Genomic DNA, 23,255 nt, shown 5'->3' with positions numbered 1-23,255 from the left:
TTTATGTTTCAGATAAGGGTTTTATTAGTTAAGATGCAGATCCCTCAAGGCTCAGATCCACTCCCCACTGCCAACCTTCTTGCCATCACGGAAGAATCATCTCTTGTCCGGTGAGATCCAAGCACTTCTTTCACTCTCCCAAAATTATTTACCTGCATCAAAGCTCTTAATACAAGGTGCCCCATGTTAGAACTTTTTAAGCAGCTTCCCCCCGTAGACACACGTTCCTGTGAAAACCACAATGAAATGGTTTCTGGATGAAATGAATGGACACTGACACTTTACCTGCTCTCTCAGTCCACAGTTGGCACATGAGCTAGCGTTTATTTCTATAGATATTCTGAGGGCAGGGTATGTGTCAAAAGGCAAATAAATGAAACAAAGAAAAAGCCCTTGGCTGGGAACTCTCAGTTGCAAGGGAGGAAATTCTTTGGGAGGGCAGGAAGTAGCTATGAGCTTTTCTGCCAAGCAATGCTTCAATTCCCCCACCCTCAGGGAAAGTTTATCCTGGTGTTGTTTTAATCCAGCAGATGCCGAGCAGTTCGAGAAAGGGAACAAACAAGTGGGGGAAATAATACCACCTGTTTATGTTGACTTTTACCAAACAGGACTGGCCACCAGCTGTCGAGGGGTTTGGGAGAAGCTAAGGTGGGAACAGGAAAGGCAAACTCAGACTGAAGCTAGGTCTTGGCTTTTTCGCTATTTGGTGGTGGGGGGTTGGGGCGGGGTCCCAAGTAAGTAGAGGACCAATTCTCAGATGCCCAAGAGGCAAAGGCAGTGTAAGGCACCCTGCTCGCTGACAGAGCAGGGCTGGCTTTGGTGCGTGCACGGCGTTAACGCGTATCTGTTAATTGCTTACTCTGTATTCTCTCCCCTTCTTCAGTGACTGTAACTCACACATCGTTGGGGGAAGTAATGCCCAAGGAAAGGTGACATTTCTCGGCCTCCTTTATAGCGAGCTGCTGTCACGTGACGGAGTCCTGGAAACGCTGAGTGTGATTTCCAGGAAGACTCTTTAAAGGGTGCTGACTCAGCTGGGTTTGCCCATGCTGTCCTCGCCCTCTTTTCTTCTTCATGCTGCCTGGTATTTCAAATGACAGCTGATGGTCAAGAGGCTATTCTGGACCACGGGGTGACCCTGAGAAAGGAACCATGTTGTGGTGCAGACAGGAGCCATTACACTGGCCTTGGACTGCCAACCTTCGGAATACTCTTCCATGACAGAGACACATTTCTTGTTCAAGTTTCTGCTGATCTGGGTTTCTGTTAAACATAGAGTCAAGCCCCATCCTAACTGAGTTGGCTCAGTAATTCTCCACACTCATGGAACCAAGTCTTTGTGTCCTCCAAAGCACAGTCACTTCTGTTCCCTAATTCTAGCTTTCTAACAACAGCGTAAGAGAGCTGTGAGGCATGTGCTCTGTCAGAAGAGGAAACTGGAGCTGGAGCAAAGCAAGTTTTGCCCAGTGCAACACCACTGGCTCCTCGGAGAGCAGCAGGCTTTGAAAGCCAGATTTTCTCGCCCCCAGGATTTTAAAAGCATGGTGGAAAGAGGTGACAGTTTTTCCTTTAAAAATGATTTTGATTGGTTAAGTAGTGGTTATTTTTAAAAGCAAGCATCCAAGGACAAGTAATCTCTTCTGTCAAAAGGAACAACATCAGATTTCTTTCACGTAGCCTCCAGAACACTACTGCTACATTAAAATGAATTACAACTCACTGTATTGTTACAACATACATTAAAAGAGTTGAACTCTCAAACAGGCTAAGACACATTTTGAATAAGCAATTAGCAAAATGAATGTGTTAATGTTTTAAAAGCATAACAGTCTTGATGATTAATGTGGAGTTGACAAAGTCTTTAAGATGAAAAGGCAGAGGTAGGACTTTTTTTTTTTTTCCAATTACAATGCAGGGAAAATTGAATGAGGTGGATTCAACATAGAAAAGTTTTAATGAGGCAAGTGTCAAGCAAGCATATCAACTTCTTCAAAAACAAAGAAAATCTAAAAGTTCAATTACAAAAACATTTGTACAGAAAACTTGGCATTTCAACAGTTCCAAACACATATACACAATTTTTTTCCCCTAAAATTTCATGTTGTCAGAAATAAAACACTTTGTCTTACTTTCCTCAGCTGCTCCTTGTGTTTTAATGAAAGAATAAAAGAGATCTGTAACACTGAATAGGCAACAAGTTATTTCTGGAGAAGAACCTATACTTGTGCTAGAATACCTACAAGTTTATTGGGGAACATGAATTAGGTACTGCGTTAGCCCGTAACCTCACTCACCACCTCCTGGTTGAACAACACAGACCTGCTTTACAGAATTGGAGTTTTGTGGCGGCTGAATCCCAGCCACCAGAGTCAGGTGTGTAGCTACTGGGAGAGGCAGGATTTTAAAAGCAGGCTGCGTATTTTGTGAAAATGGTTTCAGAGTGTAGGCAAGATCTGGGGCATTCCTGAATATGCAAATGTCTCAAGTCAATGTCAGATGTCCTTGCCAGAGTCTGGAGAATGATAATCTTTGGACCAAGTTACAGCCTTTCCTGGTCAACAGTGCTGCTAACAAAGGTGCACAAAACGGACACGAAGGAGAAACAGAGAGAAATACGAGGAGGAAAGAAAAAGGAGACAAAGTGTCTGGCAGAAAGGCAGATACAAACTTCCAGAACTGGCTTGGCTGTCCTTCTGCCACACACAGGCTATTCTAGCTTGGACTGAGCACGCAGGGAGGCCGAGGGAAGTGACAGGAACAGCAGGTGAGGGCAGGAACACAGGAAAACACAGAACAAAGCAGGCTAGGCTTACAGCGACAGAGAGATGGGCTCTTATTCTAAGAAACCACCAGGCAGTTGTGTGTGGGCTTCAGTGCGTGGAAATTTGACGTGTGCTCACATGACATTTTTTTAACAAGGTTGTTTTTGTTGTTATTTTATTTCCTTTGGGATAATAAAGAAATCAGGTAAGGAGATGCTGAGAAGACAGGATGGTGCAGCAACCCGACAGGGGGTTTCTGGCTTGTACCCTGGCTCATGAGCAGATTGTGAGGGGGACACACTTCCACCTGCTTCAGTGGCGTGGTGCCTAGACAATGGGCTCAGCATGCGCCACTTTGGTTCCAAGGATCTCAGCTGCAACTGTCAGCCTTGCGCTCTAGAGCAACAAAACACAACACAGCAAAACCCTGAGGTGAGAATCAGAAGGCTGTCTTCCCTTTTGGTGTTTAAAAAAAAAAAAAAAAATCACTTCCTAAGAGGGGAAAAGGAAGGGAAGCCTGTCCTTTTGACGTAGATTTTGCAGTTGTGGCTACAGAGGGAAGACAAATTCCTCTGTGCCCTTGCTTATTAGCTCAAGAGACGATTTTGAACATTTCCACCCGTCCCTATCCTTGTACCTAAAGCATACAGGGATTCCCTCAGTTCTCACTCATGATAAACTTTGGGTTTTTAACGCCAAATGATAAACTACTTTTCCCGTTTTCTCCTGTTTGCCAATGACCTTTTCCTTAGCTAAAATGCTCCATAAGACACTGCCAACAGATGGGAAGAGAAGAGCCTTGCTGGGGCTGGGACCAGACTGTGCCTGTGCAGGAGCAGTGCTTAGGAAACAGCAGGCAGTAGCAAGGAGGAAGGGAAGAGCATTCTCCTTCAGGGCAGCAATCACAAAGCCTTGGTGAGGGCTGGCACCCACTGAGCACCGTGTGGGGTAGGAAACACAGCCTTGCTCCACAGGGCACTGTCGACAAGAAGCTCCTTTCTTTGGAGTCACAGCAGGACAACGATGGGAGAAGCCTGGGCCTGTCCAATGAGAGGAGCTCTGCTTCCGAGCCCTGCTGAGCAACAGAGCCCAGAGGTCAGAAAATGGAGATGTCGAACCTGAAGGGGGAGAAGGAAATAAAACATCACCCCCAAAGGTACTAAAAAAAAAAAAATAACGTGACAGGTAAGAAAACCGGAGCCACTGAGAAAAGGGTCCCGTGTGAAGCGAAGCAGTGAGAAGGCTTCCTTCCTGCTGCAGGAGAGGGCAGGGTCAGGGCGGCTGGTCGGCAGAATCTATGCAGACCCACTTTATCAGAAAGAAATGCAGATGCCAGGAAACCGGAGACCCGGGAGAAGGGCTGTACACTTTCAAAGCTGCGCAAGGACGGTCCCACAGGAAGTGCGCATCCATGTTCCTCTAGCTGCTCTCTCCTATGGCTTCCCGGGGCGAAGGCATTAAACTCCTAACTGATAGTTCTTTCCCAAGCAGAGCAGTCTGTACCCCCTCTCTGCCTCCACTCAGTTCGTATTTCCATGGATGGCTTCTCATTCCTCACAAGTAAAACCACTTACAGAACGTCATGGAGCTCTAAGACCTGTAGGATTGGGAGGGAGAAAAACAATGAAGACACCAAAAAGGTAATAAGCACTGATCAGAAAGGTTAGGGCTCTCGGTTTAAAAAAAAAAAAAGCTTTGTTCTATTTCTAGTAGGGTTGAGGTGAGAAGCAGGGTGCGTGTAGACAAAAGAGCTCATAAAGCTGCAAACAGACAAGCTCACTGAGATGTTTTAGATAACATTTCAATGAAACATGGCCCAGCTCCAGTTCAGCAACAATAGGGAGGTAGGAAAATCGTCAGCCCAACACAGAAAAGCAACCATCGGGGCCAAATCGGATGATGGAAAATTAGTACTCCACTTTAGTCCAAAGAATGTATAATCAATCAAAACCAATTTTCTTCAAGCATAAATCTAAAAATCTTGGCATGTATATAGAAATGTATTGTGTGCAGGGGATCAATACATTTTCTTACATTGCTAAATGCAATCGCATAAGAAAGGGTTGTTGTTTTTTTTTTCCTCAAAGAGCTGAATATTTTTCATTTGGTTAAACTGAAATCAAGTAACATATGGATTTTGACAGTTTATGTGACGTTGGTCACCTCTCAGTGTGAAACTGCCCCAAGGCTTCCTCCCAGCCCTACTTTTTTTCTAGGTACCAGTAAGACACAGAGAAAGGTGACAGCTGGGGCAAGTCTTTCATTGTATGTCCATAAAAATGATTTTTAAATGGGTTGACCAAAATTTTATAACATTACAATTACTGGATTGTAAGTTTTTCTATTTGCTTCCTATTTACCTTAATGCTCACATTCCAAGGCTTTTTATAGTGTCTTCCCCTTATACCTGCCCCCACTCCTTATAGCAATGTTTTAGAAACCTCACGGAACCACAATTTAGGTACACATGTTCTTGTCCTGGATTCTGTACTCATCTACTTAGATATTTTTCAGACAAGAAATTTCACCTCTTCGGGACCCAGTTTCTTCCTATGTAAAATGCTGGGATTTCTGAAGGTTCCTTCCAGCTCTAATACGCTCCCCAAAACTGTAGAACACTGCCTTCCCTTCACTCATTGGCTCCTGACAGTGGATGAAAACTTGGCCAAGCTCACGTCAGAGTAATTAATTGCACCACGAATGCTGGGGACATCAGGCATAGCTGTCTGCACATATTTGTATAATGAGGCCAAGCCAGTATTAATCACAGTCTTCATAATTGTTTCATTTGACAGTTTCGAGGGGTGTGGGGAACTACCTACTCTTAGTTATGCTTGCATGACTAGACTGTAAGAATCTGAAGTAATAAAATCGGTTCACATTTCAGGTATTTCTGTTTTCCAAAAGCAAAACATAGATTAAAACCAAGGATAATGGTAACATTCTAGGTTTTCCACGACACCTCTGAAAGCCGATACTGCAGTTCATATCCTGAGATAGGCAAAGCTCGAGGAGAGTCTTACCGGCAAAACGCTCAAAATAGAAAACCACTTTTGCCTCAAAACTTGTAATAACTGCCCTATACCTACGTGAGGAGACACCATGTTATCAATTACTGTGTTCTTTCACAATCTTCCACAGTTTCTCCCGGCTCTCTCTTTTCAAGTCTACAAGAGTGCTAATTGAAAACACTGTGTGAAAATGAGAAAGATGATGAGCTCCTGAAAATCCCAGGCCTAGATTTACAAGCTGTTCCTTTCATAAACAGCAGCAGTAATGCCATTTCTTTATTCTGTAGGCAGTCCAGCCATCTCTTAGAAGTACGGGCTGTTCCATCTGGCTACCCAGTAGAAGGACGGTAATCCTTTCCCCATCAGAGCATGGCTGAGGCTAAAGTATAATGAATTGTTTTGCAGTTACCATCCAGTGGGATGGCCAAGGAGAGACTCCTGCTTTTTGTCTCTGCTCGCAGATGTTGCCTCATTAGACAAAGTCATGGGTTTTATTTATTCTTATATATTTTGCTCAAGGTCCAAACCATGCTAGAATATGAATATGTCTATGAGTGTGCTTAGGTACCTGCAGGACAAATAAATAAAGATTCAAATCCATGACTGGCCATTGTAAGGAGCATATCCTGCTGTCCACTTTTGTCTTTCTACCCATACATGGCCACCTCACCATATGGTCTTAGGACTTCCACAGTTTATAAGTCTGCTGCAGACCAAAGGGACGTCAATTCTGCGGGATGGCATACTACAGGGCGCACTAGCTCTAGGAATTTAGGTGAATACATACGAGTTCTATTTAAGAAATGACACCTGATGACTACCATTAGCACCAAGAAGTTTATATGGTCAGAGACTTTCTGGAAATGTACTTTTTTTCCTTTTCTAAGAGGACATACACATGCTACTAGTCATTTGTTGAAAATATTTTAGAAGGCTTATTTTCTCTCTCCTCTCTTTTTTGCCTACTGAGAATTTAAATCGATTTAAAGTCTTTTCATTTTTTATTTTATTTAAGGAATCTCTGGGCCCATAGTGGGGCTGGAGCTCATGACCCCAAGATCAAGGGTTGTGTGCTTTTCTGACTCAGCCAGCCAGGAGCCCTCCTTCCCCCTTTTTAAAAAGTCTAAATCTCTTTAAACAGGCAATAGCTGTTTCACTGTAAGGATAGTCCACAGTGACATCTAACATACAACAGTTACTCTGATATTGAGTGCTGAATGAAAAGCTTCTTACGCAGGTCTACATACATGCGATGTCTCACTGACTGCTGCTGTAAGTGATCATTAGTATTTTCCAGGGAAAAGGAAGCTTAACAATTAAGTGATACTTATTTGTTCTAAGCGCTGTTTTGGGGGTGATTTCCTCTAAGCTTCTCACTCACTCTTCCAAACCCTTCGGGAAACTAACACCGGAGAATACAGCTACTAGCTAACAAAGCTGGAATGGAGGTTCAACCACAAAAAAATCATGCTCTTTCCATTAAATCATGCTGAGGCAGGCATGAGAAAGAACTCTATTCTGACATTATTTCCTATATTTAGTAACCATGTAACAGTAGTTTCAATCAAGTCTCCAACTCATTTATTTGATGTATTGCCAGGGTTTTAGTAGCTCTGAGAAAGCCTACTGCCTTATTTGGGATGACGTGTTGGCACATACGTATTGCGTCAGGAGCACTCACCATTCCCTAACGATCAAGCCTGTTCACAACTTCTCGAACTGTAGCTATGAAGTTTTCATTGTCTTGGGGATTAGCTAAAATAATACTGTGCAGTCTGTTCATATAGGAGTCAATGGTGTCCACGGTAGGTGTCTCTCCACTTCCTGAAGTGAGATAAGGAGAGAAAGAAAGAAAATCCTCCCTATTCAGTTCAACCACAGCACACTTAAGTGACTCCACAGTAAGTGTGGGGTCTTGGTCTGCTCCACAGAAAAGATTTTCATTTCAGAGGAGAGACTCTGAGACCTCAAAGAAATGAACTTAATCCACATAGCCTGAATAAAAAGACGGGCTATATAGTTGTTCTACCGTATATACCAGTAGCTGTATATAACAAGAAGTTAGAGACTCTTCCAGCTTTCTGCTGTGATTATCCTTCACAGGAAAGAGGATATAAAAAAATACTAGTGTTTGTTTTCCTCTTTCTTCCCATTAAAACAAAACTACAAAGCGAGCAGACATGTATAAGAAAAATGCTCTACTCAGGATTTATTACTCAGCTTCCATTATTCTGAATATCAAATTAAGCTTAATAGAAAGGAAAATAAATTACATGAAAATATAATTGGAGAAAAATTTAAATGGCCGGAGAGCCTGAGATTTTGGATGACTATAGCCAATACTGAGATACTGTTACAAGACCCACAGCAACCTCTGAGTGAACAAAAACCCTTATTCTATTGATTTTCTTCCGGGTGGGGAGACCTCACCCCACTGATACCAACACAAGACAGCACCTGCTCCCTCCCTCATCACGGAAGTGCCCAGGTAAGGGTGACGTTACCAGGCAAGGGCATGCTGGCAAAGCTGCTGGTCAACACCTGCCGCAGGGTCTCCAGGTGCTGCTGTAGGACGGTGTTGCGGCTCCGCTCCTGGATCACATCCACCTCCAGCTTCTCCACTGCGGTGCGCATGCTCTCCACGTGCTTCTGCAGGGCTGCATTCCTCTCCTCGAACTCCATGTTGGATTTCCGAAGCTGGCGGAGCTCTGCCTCCCGAGCTGAGGACACACGCCCACACAGGGCACATGGAGCACTTGGAGTCTCTGAGGATTCCCGAAGACTCTTACAAGGAAGTTCTGCTCAGTTGTCTCTAATTAGCTACCCCACCTCAACTCCCTAGTCTCATTAGAGCCTTCCAGATAGCAATTTCAGCAATAAAATGCCTGGTTCCCCAGAGCTATTTTAATTCTTAAAGCTCGTCATATTCCTACTTAAGATTGCAAGGAACAGTTGCAATTCTCGGTATTTCTGTTTATTTTGTTTTTTAAAAAAACTGTGCAAGAAGAACCCTGAGGGGCTTTCACAGGGGGATCCTGGGAGACTGCAAGCACAGCTGTGGGTCTCCATCTCTACTGCAATGGGGTCAGCTTTGCTCTTCCTTATTTTATATTCTGGATGCCCATGTAAGCTTTTGTTTATACAAAGGGTTTCAGGCTAAGAGTCTGAAAGCAACTGAATTAGTGATGCACATTTATTTCCTTTGATCCAGAGACTAAAGTAGCTTTGACAAAACTGGCCTGGCTTTCCCTCACTGGTTTTTGAGTAGCTACCCCTACTACAGAGTGAAACAGAAAGAGTTTTCTCCCTCCAGACCAGTCCTAGGGTCAAGAATATCACTACCGCTGCTTCTGAGCAACGAATCCCTCCTGAGAATGAAAGCCCCTGTCACAAACCTGAGGAACACAAAATGATACTTTGGTAATTACCTTTGCTGTGGTTCAGGAATTCCTCTGTAAATATAGGAATGTCAAAAACAGACCGTTCCTTTACCTCTGTTTCTTTCTGTAAATCAAGAGTGACAAAACAGTTAATTCTTTTTTTTTTCTTTTTAAAGATTTTTATTTCTTTGTATTATTTTTTAAAGAAAATTTTCTTTATTATTTTTCTTTATTTTCTTTATTTATTTAAGAGAAAGTGGGAGAGCAAGCAGAGCAAGAGGGAGAAGCAGATGCCCCACTGAGCAGGGAGCCCGATGCAGGGTTGGATCCCAGGACCCTGAGGTCATGACTTGAGCTGAAGGAAGAAGCTTAACTGACTGAGCCACCCAGGCACCCAGTTAATTCTTTTCCCCTCTTTTCTCTTTTACTGAAGTAGAGTTGACACACAATGTTACATTAATATCAGATGTACAATGTAGTAATTCCACAAGTCTGTACATTCTGCTGTGCCCACCAAAGAGTAGCTACCATCCATCACCACGCAATGCCATTGCAATAGCACTGACTATATTCCCTAGGCTGTACCTTTTATCCCTGTGACTTACTCATCCCATAACTGGAAGATTGTACCTCTCACTGCCCTTCAGCCACTTTGCCTATCCCTCTGTCCCCATCCCTCTTGCAACCACCAGTTTATTCTCTATATCTATGGGGTCTGTTTCTGCTTTTTGTCTATTCTTGTCTTTCCTTTTCTTTTTTTTAAGATTCCATGTATAAATGAGATCATATGGTATTTGTCTTTCTCTGACTTATTTTTACTTAGCATAATACTCTCTAGGTCCATATGGGTTGTCACATAAAGCAAAATTCCATTATTTTTTATGGCTAAGTAATATTCCACCATATGCATGTGTATATGTATGTGTGTATATCTTCTTTTTTAAATTTTTAAAAAGATTTTATTTATTTATTTATTATTATTATTTTTAAAGATTTTATTTATTTATTTGACAGAGAGAGAACACAAGGAGGCAGAGAGAGAGAGAGGAGGAGGCAGGCTCCCTGCCTAGCAGAGAGCCTGATGCGGGACTTGATCCCCGGACCCTGAGATCATGACCTGAGCCGAAGGCAGAGGCTTAACCCACTGAGCCACCCAGGCGCCCCAAAAGATTTTATTTATTATTTGACAGAGAGAGACACAGTGACATAGAGAACACAAGCAGGGGGAGTGGGAGAGGAAGAAGCAGGCTTCCTGCTGAGCAGAGAGCCTGATGTGGGGCTCGATCCCAGGACCCTGGGATCATGACCCGAGCTGAAGGCAGATGCTTAACGACTGAAGCACCCAGGCGCCCCTGTGTGGATATTCTTTATCCGTTCATCTATTGATGAATAGTTGGGTTGCTTCCATATCTTGGCTATTGTAAATAATGCTGCAGTACACATAGGGGTGGATATATCCTTCCAAATAAGTGTTTTCACAAAAGTGTGAATTCCTTTTTTTTTTTTGCTTCTTTAAAGTAATCTCTAAGCCCAATGTGGGGCTCAAACTCATGACCCTAAGGTCAAGAGCCTTATGCTCCAACAACTGAGCTACACAGGCACCCTATAAAACAGGTAACTTTTTTTTTTTTAGATTTTATTTACTTATTTGACAGAGAGAGAGCACGCACAAACAGGGGAAGCAGCAAAGGGAGAGGGAGAACCAGGCTCCCCAAGGAGGAGGGGAGCTCAATCCCAGGACCCTGGGATCATGACCTGAGCCCAAGGTAGACACTTAATGACTGAGCCACCCAGGCTCCCCCAAAACAGCTAATTCTTAAACAGAAGCTAAACTGAATAGGTAAAGCCCGAAGGCCATATGTTCCTTACAGAAACAGTAGGGTGAGCAGGACTCAGTTCAGGTGGAGGTGTGAGGGAAATGTATTCACCTTTTAACTGGAATGAACCTTTAAAGAGCTCAAGCATGTTAAGTATTCAGTTCTCTGAGGTGCACAATTGTTGTGCAATGAGAAATCTTAAAACAAACTTACATAGGGGTGCCTGGATGGCTCAGTCAGTTGAACATCCAGCTCTTGATTTCGGCTCAGGTTATGATCTCTGGGTCCTGAGATCAAACCCCGAGTTAGGCTTGGCACTCAGTGCAGAGTCTGCTTGTCCCTCTCCCTCTGCTTGTACCCCTGTGCTCGTGCTCTTTTTCTCTTTCACAGATAGATAAAAATCTTAAGAAAAAAAAAAAAAACAACTCTACATAAATTTCCCTAATGGAGAATATGGAAGCCATTTCTCTACTATGTGCTTTGAACAGTCAACGGTATACAGCTGTGCAAGTGGTTGAGGCAGGAATAGAAAAAGGGAATTTCTAGGTGTTTTTTTCAGTTGCTTCTGTTGGTTATGCATGTAAAATGCTTTGAGATAGGGCTGTCCATTCTAAGTTTGCAGAATGGACAGTAAGAACTCTGCCAACCACGAGCACTAACAATGGCATTCTATTGGTACTACTGCCTCACTTACTTGAGGGGCAGCCTACAATTGGGGACATTTCAGATTTTCTTCAAACACAGGGAAAAACAAAACAAAACAAAATCAAGAAGTTAGAAATAAGTAGGCTCTAAAAATGAGAACAGCGAGGGATTATGTGAGATAGAAAATAACAAAGGCTAAAATTAATTCACCAATTTGGGGAATTTAAAAATAAAATTTAAAAAATAAGGCCTCACAAAATTACTGTAAAATATATCCCATGATGACCCTTAAGGATAAAGTCACTTTCAAGATGCTTTGGCTGCCATTTCTATAGTGAATCTGAATCTGAAAGCATTAGAAATATAAATCCTAAGTGTACAGGCACAGTGTTTAAAATCTTGCATAATATAAGGTGGTAAAGACAATAGTGGGAAATGAACACCGAAGAAATCATTAGTGAAATTTGAAGATTCTAAAACCCTTCTAACATAAAGAACAGTTAAAAAAAAAATCTAAAGGCACTGCTAAAAAAATATGTTTAAAGCCAGAGATAGAATATCTTTCCTACTCTTGCCACCACTAGTCTCTTAACTTTGAACACAAATATGATCTGGTGCCCAGAAGAAAGCTAAGCAGTTAACAGTCTGTAAGGGGATTCTGATGGCCAAGCTCCTGTTTTCATACTGGCGTCTGCCTTGTCAGTGGGCTGGGCTGTGTGAACAGCCTGCCAATGGCAGCTGATCAAGAGAGGCAGCTAAGATGTTAAGTCTTTCAGAGCACTCAATTTTTATCTTTAAACAAGGCAAGCAAAACTTCAACTTAAAAATAATTTAAACAATTTAAAAATAAACAATAAAATTATCAGTGAAAGCCCCCATTTCGACATGTAAAGCTCTACCTGGGGCTAGTTCCTAGTGGTTTGAAACAGAACTAAAGTATGGGCAAGGGAAGCTGGTGCCAGAAGGGATCCTAGACATATTTCACGGTGGCTTTCTCTCGACTCTGCAGGCTTACGAACGCTTTAACCCTGTTGCTGGGTTGCTACCGGAAAACAGAACACTTATGACATACAATTCCAACACAAACAAAGTGTAACAGAAGTCCACAAATGACCTTGTCTAGTCTTAGACTTTATCATCCTACCTTTTTCAGTCTCCTACTTAACCGCACAGGCTCATATGAGATCAGTGCCCTAGCCACAGGTCTGAATATCCGCCGCTGAGAAGGGTAGGGTGGGATGCTTGGCTCCCATTACCGTGGTACCAAGAGCCCTCTCCAAGTCCCCTGACTCTCATTGGATTGGTAATTCTCTTCTCCTCTTCACCAGAGTGGCCCAAACCAAGCTAACTGCATAAGCGCAGAGCACAGTACCTCGTAGGTGTATTAACACACTGCCCCTTGGTACAAATTCTTAGAGTGCAAAATAAGAAACACGAAAGCAATTAAACGAAACGGTTCAGTCTCTGAAAGGCAACAGAAATTCTACTTAACGGAAGAGTGGTAATAAAAACCATCAGCACTCTCCCATTACTGAGTACATTACTCGGAATGGAGAGGATCCTCCTGGGGGCTCGGATACACTTAAGCTATTCCAAGGATCGCTCAAGGGATTAAAATCATAAGGATTTCATTACCTCTTCATCGAAAGGGTCTAATTTGTTCAGGCTGAGTGTCATTTTGTCATTTCTCATAAATTAAAGGAGAAACAGAATTATTGTTTCTATCTTGGTCCTCACGCGGGATGTTTCTTGAGAGTAACGCTAGTTGACTCCTGTATCTGGAGGGCTGCCTTTTGATCTGAGAGGAGCAAAAACGCTCTTCACTTTGGTTTTTCATTCTATACATGGAGTGGAGGGTAAGAGAACAGAGGCTCTTCTGAACAGAACCTATTTTGCTGTGATCTAGGTTCAGGGCCAGAATTTCATAGAATGTGACACGCTTCTCTCAAGTGCCCTTTACTTTAGGGAACACTCTCAATCCTGTGTACTAGGCGGACTGCCCCACTGCTGCGCGCAACACTCCAGTGGCTCTCAGGTCAGCGTTTCTGCACCTCTGGCACGCACTTGCCAGCACCTGCTGTTGTAACAATGTCTTCGGAATCCAAGTTCTAGTTAGGAATGTGACAGGTTTCTTTTCTGTATACAAATGATAGAATTTGTTTTAACTGGCAACAAATTTGGTGACATCCCCAGCAACCAGGCCCATTTTCACTTGCAACACCAGTGTGTGCCACATAGTGTGGCAGGTGTGGCCAAGAATGCTAGACTGAGATACTGAGGCCTGCATTTCTCTCATACCTGTGCCTCTAATTCATTAAGTGATTCTGTGAAAATTCTTTCCTGTCTTGGGCAAATCACTCTTCTTACCCATAAAATGGGGGGCGGGTGGGGTGGGGTGGTTAGTTCAGAGAATTTCTGACGTTCTTAGTATTTCTGAAGTGAGCTGGAACACTATTCTACTACACTTGTCATTTTACTCGTAATAGGATAAATAAAGGGAAATAAGCACGTACTTAGAATCTATGATGTTTCAGGTATTTTGTGAGATACTAGCTCTTTTATTAACTTACTCATAACTCTGCTCAAGCCATTTCACCCACCTCCAGGTGTCCCCCACAAAACCTGGGGCATCTTTGAGGTCTGATTCAGTTTCTCCTTTCCATGGGCTTCCCTGTGGCTGCTTTTCACTCGTGGTGCTTTCTTACTTTTCTGAACCATTATGCTAAGAAAGTATATGTAAGGAAATCACTGTGTAACTACATTTAAAAACTCCAACCAGTTCTTTTTTTACTGCAATTGTTTTGAAACTGCCTAGTTTAGGAAAGACTGTAATCAACGAAAAATGAAAACTGATAAAGTGAGAGACATTAATTGGGTCAATAACCTTGTTAAGAGACTTTAACCTGGTGTGGGGAGAGCAACCGACAGATTTACACAGCCTACTGTATACACATTTGAGGAACTACTTCGTCTACTCTCTCCTTGTTTTCCTTTAACATGTGTCTGATCCTAAGACAGGGAAATCACATGGAGACTGATTCCTTTTCATAAATCACAGAAATTCATACCAGGTGAAATCATGTAAATAAAAATAAGAAGCTTCATTTAATAAATAAAAAGCCTCATTTAATAAAAAGCTTCATTTCTCAAATCATCAGCAGCAGCTTCTGTGACTGAGTAAATCTACCAAATCTTTCCTGACTAAAACTATCGGCCTTACTAAAGACACAATGCCACATACAATTAGGCCAACAAAATTCACAGTGATGAGAGGAGTTAGTTGTTGACTAGAAAGTGTGAGATCTAATGTTTTAGATTATTGTCCAAGTTCTCTTTTGTAACCATTAAGGACAGAGAAGTTATAAAGGATACATAATAAGGGAAAAAAGAAGTATGGAAATCTCATGATATTGGTAGGTGAGCACAGACAAATAAAAGGAGAAATAAGTAATTATACAAGTATCTGGCAATATGGAAAGCTTGCAACACTATTCAGTTAGGATTTTATATATATAAAGTATATATACAGTTTCTTAAGTAAAAAAAAATCGTAATATTTCACCCTAATTAGAGCGCAGGTCATATATCTACATTTACATAGGATTTATTTGAAGAATAAAAGGCTTTTATTTGCTTCTTATTTTCTAATTCATGGATTGTAATAAATCTACTTAACTTGTGAACCTAAAAGTTTTCTCTCTGTTTTCAAGGTCACCAACGCTTAAGTATGTATGAGAACTAGAGGTCAAAGATAAATTAGTTATTATTTTGAAGAAATTATTTCTTAAAACGAAATGCTCACAAGAGTACATAAGAAAATTCTTTTCTGTAAATTTCCACTGGTATTTCAACAAATGGGTTTTGTGTAAAAATAAATATTTATGGAACACTTCCCAATGCAAGTGCGTCATGCTAGGTGGTATGGGGCAGTACAAGATGGAAACTAGATCATACTTCTTTCCAGAAGATTACAACCCAAGAGTGTGAATAACAGAAGGACTTGAATAACCTCAACACCTTAGCTACATCAGCTAAGTATGTATGGAAAACACAGAGAGCTGCGAGGGTTAAAGGAAGCTGGAGGACACAGGAAAAGCTTGAAGGAGGAAATGGAACTTGAAACAGGGCTTGATGGATGGCTAGAAGTCAGTGAGGCAGAACAGGATAATGGGGGAGGGTAGTGGAAAAAATGAGTGAGAGAGAAAAGTATTTTTGTGAAAGAAAGAATAGGAATGCAGGAACGAGGCAGAAGTGGATGGGGCATGTGGAAGAGAATGAGCAGGAAGGGTTTTTATTTTCTTTTTAAAAAAGATTTTATTCATTCATTTGAGAGAGAGAGAGAGAGAGAGCGCACAAGCAGAGGGAGAGGGAGAGGCAGGAAGCAGACTCCCTGCTGAGCTAGAAGCTGGACATGGGGCTCAATCCCTGGACCTGGAGATGATGACCTGAGAAGGCAGACGGATAACCATCTGAGCCACCCAGGCGCCCAAGCAGTACAGGTTTTTAAGTACATAGATATACACGGGAAATGTGAGAGTTAAGGTGTTTGGAAAGGAAGTTGGGACTTAATTACAGAAGACTCAGACCGCTGAGCTGAATGGGATTTGGAAAGTGACAGAAAGTCACTGAGCATTTTAAAGTGTGGATACCAAAAAAGTTTATTTTCTTACAACCACATGTGAACCTTGGGCTACATATATATTTATTTATTTATTTATTTTTTTAATTATTTATTCACTTGATAGACAGAGATCATGAGTAGGCAGAGAGGCAGGCAGAGAGAGAGAGGAGGAAGCAGGCTCCCCGCAGAGCAGAGAGCCCGATGTGGGGCTCGATCCCAGGACCCCGAGATCACTACCCGAGCCGAAGGCAGAGGCTTAACCCACTGAGCCACCCAGGTGCCCCCCTGGGCTACATATATATTTAAAGCTCTCTTTGCCGCATAGTCAAGACACACATGCCTAAATCCTATGGGTGATAGGCTAAACCAAATGGAGGGGAAAAGGCCAGTAAATAAGTAAATGCCAGTGAGGTAGAAACCAAGATACTGTCACTTGTGCTCTGCTGACACTGCAGTTGAATAGTTCATTTTAACTGAATGTTGGATTCCCTAAACCACAAGTTTCTGAGAGTCAGAGTGAGGTATCTGAGGATGATGAACTATGATCAAGTTATGGCTTTCAGCTGGTCCTTATTTCTATACCTTGCTCCGAATTCCAGCCGTCTTTAGCGTGTCAAGGCAATAAAATTCTTGGACCACAAGAAAGGACTAGAGTTAGGGACAGTAGTTCAAGGACAGACTCATGGTAAGTGTCCGCCATACAATAAGAATCTTTGAGCAAAAGCAACTCACCCCATCCAAATTATGGGATAGGAAATATACGGTTATTCATTAAAAAAAAAAAGTCCAATAGCATGAGAAACAGTAATATTATTCTAAACAGATACATGATAGGTAGACAGAAAGGGAATTACCTCATGATCATGAGTTGCCTGCCGGGCCGCATCTAAAAATATGAAAGAATAAGAGAACATTGTTAAGATGAAGAACAAAACAAAACAATAACAAAACCCAAGGAAATGAACTGTGCCACACCACAGTTAGTTACAGTCAGACACAAGAGAACAGCAGACACAGTTCCTACCTCTGAAGAGAACAGAGTGGGAGAGTGGACAGGAGATGCAAGCCAAGGCTGTCTGCACAACAGACTAGCTGTGGGTGGGGCTTCTTTGGCAATGTCTCCTGAAGAAAGGGAGCTTAAAGCAATATTTGAAGGGTGTGATGAGCAAATTTAACAGAGGACAAAGGATCAGTGAAGACTGGGGTCTTGTCTATCTTGTTCACTGTAGCATCTTTAATGCCTAGGTGAAAGCCTGATGCATCCCAGCAGTGCTCACTAAGTACTGTTCGAGGACAGGAAAACATGAATGGATGAATGAGAAGATGGTCACTGTGGGCTGGGAGAAACGGTGCATGAAGGCTTAGAAGTGTTGAAGAATGGCAGGTATGGAGTTTAGTAGACAGATGTGTTTTTTTTTTTGTTTTTTTTTTAAGATTTTATTTATTTATTTGACAGAGAGAGAGATCACAAGCAGGCAGGCGTGGTGGAGGGGGGGGAGCAGGCTCCCTGCTGAGCAGAGAGTCCGATGCGGGGCTCGATCCCAGGACCGTGACATCATGACCTGAGCTGAAGGCAGAGGCTTTAACCCACTGAGCCACCCAGGCGCCCCAACAGATGTGTTTAAAGGCACAGAAATGCCTAAACCGGGAATTAGAAAAAATGCACAGGCAACCAAAAAGGGTCATGGAACACCAGTCATATTGTTTGATACCGGCTATGGAAATCCAACTGAAATTTTTAAATGAGAGCAATGTGATTTTAATAAAATTCCAAGGTGCTGTTTGTAAGTGAATGCAGAATAGAGAAATGATGGAAACCTGTCTTTTACATTTATCACTCTAACAGCAGGCTTTGTGACACTCTATTGGGCACAACAAACTACAAAAACACTTCCTTCTGGTTCTGGTACCTTGCCTATGAGATTTGCCTTTCTGACGGTCCTGGGTTTTCCTACTGAAGACCTTGTAGGCCTCAGTCTTCTGATACTGCTCCAGTTCCTTCATGTAACGCTCCTTATCTCTGTCTGCTTCATCAAGGTAGCGCTAGGAAAAGAAATGTGCAATTATTTTCAAGAAATAGATCTTATATGGGTAAACTATCAGTGAACTCCTTGAAGACAACAGAGGACAACTGGAACGTGGAAAGAAAGTATATAAGGGATAAGGTTTAAGGAGAATAAAGAAATCATATGGGTAGAATAAAATACAATCTCTCAATTATAAAAGAAATAGGTGATTGTGATTCTTTAGACTATTTATTGCCTTTTCTAACTTAATGAAGACAAGTTCTATTGAGATCATTCTCATAAAATATTCACAAGAAGATATTACAGTTATTCCTCTAATCTACACATGGCCACTAGAGTCCTTAAGAGGACTGAAGGCCATATAGGCACACTTAGTCTTCCCAGGAGAAAGGATGGAATATTACTTTGTTTCTCTATCCCCAACCCATTCGGAGAATGATCTCATACATCAAACGGCCTTTTAAGAGCCAGAAGAGTGGAGTACTAAAACTGGGGGACACAAAGAACATAAAAAGGAATGACCTCATCCTATGGACCTAAAATGGACTATTATGAGAGAGCCTATATCTACACACTTTGTGTTATTAATTATTTAAACAAAGTCATTGATCTACTAGGATAATTTTGTTTAGTGCCTTGTCCTTTTCATTCATCAATTAGGTTTAAGAAATAAAATATAAAAACAGTGCCTTTAAATGGACACAAACTAGAGACAGATATGTTAAAAAACCTTGTCTTACACAAGAGCCAGATGGAGGGGATACCCAAATGGCTAAATCTGGGAAAACTTAAGTACTCAAACACTGAAGTAGAGTAATAAAATTATAAGCCAATGGGAAAAAAAGAAATATACCAACAATAAATAAGTAACAAATACATAAATGTGGGCAGGGCGGGGAGGAAAAGGGCGCCTACCTAGGTTAGAATGCCAAGCACCAACTGGTAAATACAGGGGGAGTGTTGGAGTTGGAAAATTATCGTTCTGCAACCCTCATGGTAAAGATTACATCCAGCAAAAGTCATTAATGGATGCTAAATCTAGGGGGAAATCTGATATGGAACAGACTATTTGCACGTTCTTAAAATGTCTCACCACAGATGGCTTATTAATTATAAGGGCGAATAAAAAACTTTATCAAGTGAGCAAAATCAACATTACCAATGAGGAATAAAAGGACACTGTGCCTGCACACGTGATCCCCGGAGAAGGATACAGCACCTCCTATGCAATATTCTAAGAATGCATAATCTCAACTGAATCATAAGGAAACATTAGACAAGTAAAAAATGAGGAATGTTCGGTTAGAAGTAAACAAAAATGAGGCGGAGGAAGAGGGAGGGATTGCATTCTTAAAAAATATCACTGTCATAAAAGACAAAGAAAGGCTGTAGAACATTCCAGATGAAAGGAATCCAGAGATCTGACTCCTAATTATTATTGTGTTAAAGTAAAATCGTAAAGTTGATAATGAAACTATAGTTGTGTAAGAGAATATGCCTATTTTGGGGAAACACACATTAAAATATTTAGGGATACACGGCCATGAAGTATATAATTTACCCTCATATGATTTCAAAAAGTGTGTGTGTGTGTGTGTGTGTATGTCTGAGTGCAAGAGCATGCAGGTGTAAGCATGTACGTGTCAGTGGAAAAAAGCATGAGCATACAGGCACATGCCAGTGAGTGAAAGAGAGTGCACACGTGTGAGGATGAGTGCACGTACACATGAAGCTTGCCCAGGAGGGTGTGAGTGCACATATAAATGAAGAAATGGGGTACAGCGTGTTAACTACAGATGAATGTGGGTAAAAGGATATTTGGGTGTTCTTTGTACCATATTCTGTGTTTGTAACTCTGCATATTGAATTTTTTTCAAGATAAAAAGTTAAAAACAAAAAACCCTTGTCCTACCTACCTAATGGCGGTTATCTCTGGAAAGGACTACTGTTACTTTTGCTTTTTTCTTTATGTACTTCTGTAACATCTAAAAAAAATTTAAATAATGAACATGTACTAATTTTGAAATTAAGAAATTAAAAAGAAAAGAGTAATCAGCTATGTACAGCTGAGGATCCCTTTATGCATTACAGCTGAAACAAGGGATGATATGCATTGCTTTCTACTTCCTTGCTACCACAAAGAGCTTCAAGTTGCAACTTAATATAATCTCCTTGAAATGTTCTGATTTCAGTTAATTCCCGAGAGTATTTTTCAATTTGGTTTTAGTCTGTTTGGAATCCTTTTTAAAGAGTATGAGACATAAAAGAAATATAGCTATCTGGTAGGTGCTACAAATGCTGGGAACTTTTAACCCCAAGCCACCCCCACAATCATTACAATCGCTCCACTTTTGTGGCATTTCAACCAATTTGTGGCTATCTTGTCCTTAATTCCTCTGAACTTTCTAACAAATGGATTTGTTTCAGTCTGGCAATAGTGTTAGTTTCTGTCTTAGAAAAGAAAGAATTGAAATAGTTCTTGGTTTATTTCTCATAGTAGGCTAAATCTGCCAGGACTCTAGTTAAAAGAATTTAAACAAGAATCTTATGTGAACAGCAGAATTTTATCAAATGACCTTCTTTCTCATTTAACTCATGACTTTTTTTTTTTAAGATTTTATTTATTTATTTGACAGAGAAAGGAACAGCAAGAGAAGGAACACAAGCAGAGGGGAGTGGGAGAGGGAGAAGCAGGCTTCCTGCCTAGCAGGGAGCCAAATGTAGGGCTCGATCCCAGGACCCTGGGATCATGACCTGAGCCAAAGGCAAACGCTTAACAACTGAGCAACCCAGGTGTCCCAACTTTATATTTAATTCAGTGGAATAAATTACATTGATAGATCTCTTAATTCTGTAATATTGAATCACTTTTTACACAGTTCTTATATGAATTCTCAGCACATAAATCATATAAAAGCGGAGCTGCTTTTGGTTAGCAGGGGGCCGGGGGGTGGAGCTCCTAGAGTCCCTCCAGCTTGTACCCCTGCAGCAGACCCTGAAACCATGTAAAAACCACTGTGCTAGAGAAGAGAGCTATGGTGAATCGTGCTATTCTGTTCTCCTTGACTCTGTGACAAAACTGAAGAAACAACCATCCAACCACTTTGCTTTTCTGAAAGAAGCGGTCTTCAAGGTAAAATCAAAACCAAGCAAAGGATCAGGAATAGGAATAATTGCCTGTTTTTCCTCAGGAGGCAGTTTACTCCATTCATTGCCTAACATTCTTGTGATTTCTGGAAATGGGACTTCTGGTCTCTTTGCACGAAGCTGTTCTCGACGCTCGTTCATGAACCGAACATAGCCTGTAAGGGGGGATTTGGGTGCATTGCTGTCTCGAAGAGGTTTCTTCCTCTTTCTTCCTTTGGACCAACCTCCTCGTTTACTTCTTTGCTATAAGACAAAATAAAAAACCAAAAACCAAATTACAAAACTGCCCAAGTAATACAACAGTAAAACAAACGAACAAAACAGGACACGAGTTGCATTTTCCTACTATTAAGGGACTGGATATTCAAAGCTCTCCAGATTTGTCATAGGCACAAATGACTGCCATGCAGTCTTCATGAAGGAATTCCAGATAGTTCACTTGCACACTCTTTTATGTACCACACTACGAACTGTTACTATAAGGGCTAATCCTAACTGATGAGAATGAGGGGTACCATGATCACAGAAGCTTCGGCCTTCATATGCACTTAACAAGTCCGGACTCCTAACAGGAGACTCTTCTAAATGAGAAATGTAGCACATACATAGCACTGTGCCAGAGAAACAGATGCTGTCACAGTAGATCAGAACAAGATGTCACAAGCACTGGGCAGACAAAGAGACACGTTGTAGTACAGGGATTAAAAATCATTCGTGAAGGATGTTTTTCACTGATTTCATTCAAAGACCAGTTCATATCCCATAGCAGATAACATATAGATTTTTAAATTAATAGCTAAGCCTTAGAAAAATTTCGTCAATATATCCAACATGAACACTTAGTTCTTTTGCTTTGATGACCTGCTCCTCAAGATGTTTATTTCATAAGGTCAGAGGTCTTTATATGTTATTAATTAAACCAAAAGATGAAGTTACCTCAAATGGTTTAAAGAAAGGTCTGAGGTCCCACTGATGTTTTACCACAGGCCTTTTAATGAGATGCAAACTACATCACATTTCTGCTTCATAATTTTACAAATACACACAGCCTATCAGTTAATAGTTTTATGGATCCAAGAATTCTTATTTCAGATGAGAGAAAGATAAGCAAATTGGGACAAAAATATCTAAATATTAATTATAGGACCGTATTCCTCAAAATATATATAAAATGGTGCAATAATTCACCATTGGGCAAGTGGTGTATCTGGTATCAGCTTTTTTTTTTTTTTTAACGATTTTATTTATTTATTTGACAGAGAGAGATCACAAGTAGGCAGAGAGGCAGGCAGAGAGAGAGGGGGAAGCAGGCTCCCCGCTGAGCAGAGAGCCCGATGTGGGGCTCGATCCCAGGACCCTAAGGATCATGACCTGAGCTGAAGGCAGAGGCTTAACCCACTGAGCCACCCAAGTGCCCCTGGTATCAACTTTTTCCCCTGTTTTTGCCTTATAAACTTAGTAACATTAAAGCTACTAAGGATTTTAAGACTTTTTTTTTAAGATTTTATTTATTTGACAGAGAGAGAGAGAGAGCACAGGTAGGCAGAAAGGAAGGCAGAGGGAGAGGGAGAAACAGGCTCTCCACTGAGCAGGAAGCCCTATGCGGGGCTTGATCCTGGGAGCTGAAAGCAGCCGCTTAACCGACTGAGCCACCCTGGCGCTCCAAGGATTTCTAAGACGTTTAAGAAGCTTCAAGCATGGGGCGCCTGGGTGGCTCAGTGGGTTAAAGCCGCTGCCTTCAGCTCAGGTCATGATCCCAGCGTCCTGGGATCGAGCCCCGCATCGGGCTCTCTGCTCAGCAGGGAGCCTGCTTCCTGCTTCCTCCCTTCTCTCTCTGCCTGCCTC

At 41.6% G+C, this 23,255-nt stretch overlaps 1 protein-coding gene across 7 annotated transcripts in view; it reads right to left on the bottom strand.

Moving 5' to 3' along the window:
* Positions 1-1,935: 1,935 nt before the first annotated feature.
* The window catches only part of HMG20A (high mobility group 20A), a 76,794-nt gene continuing 55,474 nt past the window's right edge, over positions 1,936-23,255 (bottom strand). For 3 of the 7 annotated variants that reach the window (XM_080807973.1, XM_080807971.1, XM_080807976.1), the window contains 7 exons: positions 21,441-21,653; positions 18,147-18,279; positions 17,091-17,122; positions 9,202-9,277; positions 8,278-8,493; positions 7,455-7,597; positions 1,936-3,880 (listed from right to left, as the gene is read on the bottom strand). In XM_080807973.1, the coding sequence (XP_080664099.1) occupies positions 7,461-7,597; positions 8,278-8,493; positions 9,202-9,277; positions 17,091-17,122; positions 18,147-18,279; positions 21,441-21,653 (807 nt within the window). In that variant the 3' untranslated portion in view covers positions 1,936-3,880; positions 7,455-7,460. Of the gene's footprint in view, positions 4,360-7,454; positions 7,598-8,277; positions 8,494-9,201; positions 9,278-17,090; positions 17,123-18,146; positions 18,280-21,440; positions 21,654-23,255 lie in introns of all 7 variants that reach the window. The other 4 variants (XM_080807975.1, XM_080807970.1, XM_080807974.1 and 1 more) reach the window with 2 other exon arrangements.

The sequence above is a fragment of the Martes martes genome (assembly GCF_963455335.1).
Source record: "Martes martes genome assembly, chromosome: 7".
Classification (NCBI taxonomy): domain Eukaryota; kingdom Metazoa; phylum Chordata; class Mammalia; order Carnivora; family Mustelidae; genus Martes; species Martes martes.
Note: the sequence above shows the minus strand (reverse complement) of the source record. Positions and strands in the feature narration are given on the sequence as shown.